Source organism: Chrysochloris asiatica, unplaced genomic scaffold (assembly GCF_000296735.1).
Source record: "Chrysochloris asiatica unplaced genomic scaffold, ChrAsi1.0 scaffold00045, whole genome shotgun sequence".
NCBI classification, from domain to species: domain Eukaryota; kingdom Metazoa; phylum Chordata; class Mammalia; order Afrosoricida; family Chrysochloridae; genus Chrysochloris; species Chrysochloris asiatica.
The window spans coordinates 7,237,549-7,242,333 of NW_006408563.1; the positions used below are offsets into that span (position 1 = coordinate 7,237,549).

Consider the following 4,785-nt stretch of genomic DNA (forward strand, 5'->3'; position numbering starts at 1 on the left):
CCTATACAGGGACGCTATGAGTCAGAACCGACTTGACGGCACTTGACAACAACAACATAGATAGAATTGTTGTTATTGTTAAGTGCTGTCGAGTCGGTTCCAGCCCAAACCCTGTATGGGGTTTCCAAGGCGCGACTGGTGAGCTTGAATGACCGATCTTGCAGTTCAAATGGCTTTGCTGTCTGGCACATTAACCCACAGCGCCGCACCAGGAGTCCACAGATAGAATAGTAGGTGGAAATTACCAAGTGTGTGTTCTCAATTGTATCAAATATAAATATCACTTTTGAATGATAGATGTATCCCCTCTTTTCATTTACTACCCTTTGAAAATCAATTTAAAAACTTTTTTGTTCATCCATAATGGTGTTTCAAATGAACCAAAGAGAAACCAAAGGAATCTACAACAGTGTGAGAAATAAAAAAATTCTTGATGCTTTTACCTCAGCAGGCTTGCCAACACCCACTACAATCAATTTTCCATCTTCTAATCCTACAAGAATATGGCTGTATTCTTTGGTTACACAAACACAGTGGATTGGCAATCGCATGGCTAATGGTTTGATGCTAAGATTCAAACTAGAAGAGAAAAAAAAAGACAAGATTAAATGAATATATAATAAAATCACAGAATTTCATACCTGTAAAATAACAAATCACCTAGTTCTAATTATAATTATATAAATGTTAGAATGTAGGTTTAGAATACCTAAGTGATTCACTTAAGGTCTCTCATTTATTGTGTTATTTTAAATTCGTGATAAAAAGCTTTCCCCCCTCTATTCTAAATATGATTTCCTTCTAACAATATATAACCAAACAATAAGTATCAATAAAGTAATCATCAATCCAATATATAACTTATTTTCCTTAATTTCTAAAGGACCATACTTTTTCAACTGTGTAATCCACTCCAATATTATAAATCTTCTTTCTGATTTATCATTTGTCTGAAGCCAACAACCTATACATGTTCCCTTAGCGGAGTGATGGTGGTGGAATTAGAGAGAAATTGAGAGACAAAGTGAGGAGACAGACAGGTAGGGTTCTATTTGGATATGAACTAGATCCTATTTTTTGTATCTGTTATGGATTGAACTGTGTTCCCTAAAAAGATGTAAGTCCTAAGGTAGGACTACATCTATGAATGTGACCTTGTTTGAAAATAGGTTCTTTCTTTGAAGCTGTATCAGTTAAATTAATGAAGTCACACCTGAGTAGGGTGTGTCCTAATCCCCTCTGAGATGTCTTACAAAAGGGGAGAACCCACACAGAGTCACACAGGGGGATACAGTATGGAAAGATACATCTGTAAGTCAAGAGAAACCTGGAGAAACCAGAAGTTGGAAAAGACAAGAATCTTTGCCCAAAGTGGACAGAAAGAGCATATCCCTGCTAACACAATCAGTTTGACTTCTAGTCTCCAGAACTGTGAAATGAGAAGTTTGTGTTTTTTTTAAAACCAACTACTTTGTGATATTTTGTTAATGCCATCCCTAGGAAAGGATCTAAAACAGGTGGAGATAAAATTCCTGGTTCATCAGTGGGCATTTGTTCCAGCCTTGCCTTGACCTTAGCCCTAAAGTCCAGCAGAGTACACCCCATGCTCCCTGCTATCCCTGTGCCTTTATTTTCTCAGATATTGCCTACTCCTATCTCTAGAAGGATGTTCCTATTAATCCTTAATGAAAATATCTCCAATCACTCAGACACACAGTAATCCTAACGTCATCAAATTCCTCCTGCACATATAGCCGTTGTTCAGTGTACTCATGTTGGTTCCTACTCACAGCCACCCTGTGTAGGGTTTGATGCTGTAAATCTCTGTGAGAGAAGAAAGCCTAATTTTTCTCCTGAAAAGCAGCTGGTTTGCAGACGAGCGCTTATTGTATAGAGCTATTGCATTCCACAGATATAACTTTTTGTTGTTAAGAGCCATTGAGTCAGTTCCAACTCATAATGACTCTGTATATAGTTACTGAGGAGTAGCTGGTGGGTTTGAACCACTAATCTTGCAGTTAGCAGTCCAGGACTTATCCTACAATGCCACACCAGGACAACACGTATATATCTGGTGGTAGTTATTTGCTGTGGAGTCTGTTATGAATCATAGGGACCCTTTATAGAGTTTCCAAGGCAACTAGAAGACACTTTAACAACAACAAATCTTTACAGGAGGAAAAAGCCTCATTTGTCTCCCATGGAGTGGCTGGTAGATCTGAACTGCCAATCTTGCAGTTAGCAGTCCACCTTGTAAGCCACTATGCTACCAGAACTCCTTACATATGTAACAGTTGTTGTTAAGTGCTATTGAGTAGGTTCTGACCCATAGCGACCCTGTATAGGGTTTTCTGAGGAGCAGCTGGTGAGCTTGAACCACCGACCTTGAAGTCCAGCACATTAACCTACAATGCCATACTATTAACCCACAGGACTCCATACATAACTAGCATCACATAATTTACTTTTTTCAAGTCCTGGTGTGGTGCTGTAGGTTAAGAACTGGACTGTGACCTGCAAGGCTGGCAGTTCAAACTGACCAGACAATTCTCAGAAGCGCTATACGGGGTTGCTATGAGTCGGAACTCACTCAACAGCACTTAACAAGAACAACAACAAAATATAAATATTACTATGGCTCCAACTATTCTGAAACTCTTCTAAGTTATTATGAGTAAGCAGCACAGTACAAAGATAAGTACTCTCATTAAATAATTTTCACTTCTTTTATTAATAAGGAGAAGTTAAAAACCATTCAAAACCTGGAGTTGTCGACTCAATTCCGACTCACAGCAACTCTACAGGACAAAGGTGAACTACCTTATAGGATTTCCAGGGTAAGGTGCAAGCGAGCCAAGCCAGGGTGTTTTCAATAACTTCATGTGCCTGTGAAAGCTGGACAGTGAATAAAAGACCATAGAAGAATCGATGCTTTTGAGTTATGGTGTTGGAGGAGAATATAGAAAAGTGCCATGGGCTGCCAAAAGGACCAAATAGATCTGATTTGGAAAAAGTGCAGCCAGAGTGCTCCTTGGAGGCCAACATGGCCAAACTTCGCCTCTCATACTTCGGACATATTGTCAGGAAGGAGCAGTCGCTGGAGAAGGATATCATCATGTTTGGTAAGGTGGAGGATCAGAGAAAAAGAGGAAGACCCCCAGCGAGATGGATTGGCAAAGTGGCAGCATCAATGGGCTCAAGCATGGCAATGATAGTGAGGTTGGCCCAGGATCAGGCAGTCCCAGGATCGGGCAGTCCTTCATTCTGTTGTGCATAAGGTCACTATGAGTTGGTACTGACTTGATGGCACCTAACAATAACAAGACTGCAGAGCAGCTAGTAGGTTCAAACTGGTTAGCAGCTAAGCACTTAACTACTGTGCACCAGAGCTCTTTCAAAGTTTGACAAGAAAGCCAAAATCCTCAAAAAATGTGTGAAGGGAAGTAGGATGATGAAAAGTAATAAAATTTGTCTATTTGCTTACTCTAATATCCCATTATGAAAAATGGTTATACATACTTAATGATTAAAAAGTGAAGAATCTTATACATACTATTACATTCTATGCTTAACTATTAAAAGACCCAGTGATTTTTCCAATTTCAAATTCTCCTGAAGGTACCCTGATACCAGGGTTGTAAAAGGAAAGATACAATTGAAATGGGGAATCAATGGCCTGCTACAGAAGAAAGAATGATAAAAATAAAGAATGACAAAAATAGGTAAGGGATTTTGGTGTAGAAGTATATTGAAAAGAGAGGGAACTTCAAAACATTTGTGGATATTTTCTTTTATGTTTTAATTCCATTTTTCCATGAACTTTTGAAGCCCACTCAGATATGTAACTAAGAAAGAAAACCCTGGACCAGAGAATTATTTCTAAGGAAGAAATTTGGGAGGTTATAGATAGTTTGAGGAAAGTATGATGTAAATTTTTTTAAAGAGTGAAGGGAAGAAAATGAAAGAAGGCATGTGGGGCACATAGGAAATATGTTGTGGGTCGATACAGTTAAATTGATGATTGACTCATATTAACCCATGTGACAGAGTATAACTGCCGAGAAAGATTTTCTAGGCCACAATCTTTATGGGAACAGATAGTTAGCTCTTTCTCTTGCTTTACATACATAAGCTATTAAATATAAAAAAATGCCAAATGCCCATATATAGCCACTATCCATGTGCAGGAGTCCTGGTGTAGTGCTGTGGGATAAGCACTGGACTGTTAACCACAAGATTTGCAGTTCAAACCCTTGGAAATCCTATACAGGTTCACTATGAGCGAGAACTGATTTGATGGTACTAACAACATCCATGTCTACCATGCATCTATCAGTTTGTTGTACTGTGGTGGCTTGCATGTTGCTGTGATTCTGGAAGCTAGGTTTTAAAAACCATGGTAGTAGACAGGTTTCAGCTGAGCTTCCAGAAGAAGGCAGACCAGGAAGGAGACAGACTACTTCCGAATATTTAGTCACTGAAAACCTTATGAATAGAAATGGAACACTGTCAGCATCAGAATATTGAGTACTGAAACATAATGAAGAGCACCAGAATATTGTCAGATACAGTGCTGGAAGATGAGGCCCTTAGGTTCGAAGGCCCTCAAAATACAACTCAAACTAGAGGTGACTCTGATGACGTGAATGGAGTAAAGCCGTCAGGACTTCCATTGCTAATAGAGCACACCTCAAAATGAAAAGAAACAGCTGTAAACACCCATTAATAATCAGAACAAGGATTGTACAAAGTATGAATCTAGGAAAACTGGAAATTGTCAGAAAT

At 38.9% G+C, this 4,785-nt stretch overlaps 1 protein-coding gene across 1 annotated transcript in view; it reads right to left on the minus strand.

Annotated features, from left to right (window-relative positions):
* Positions 1-4,785, minus strand: part of NBEAL1 (neurobeachin-like 1) — a 244,930-nt gene that overhangs the window by 2,450 nt on the left and 237,695 nt on the right. Inside the window, exon 53 of the mRNA XM_006862026.1 lies at positions 444-579. Within this exon, the coding sequence (XP_006862088.1) occupies positions 444-579 (136 nt within the window). The remainder of the gene's footprint in view (positions 1-443; positions 580-4,785) is intronic.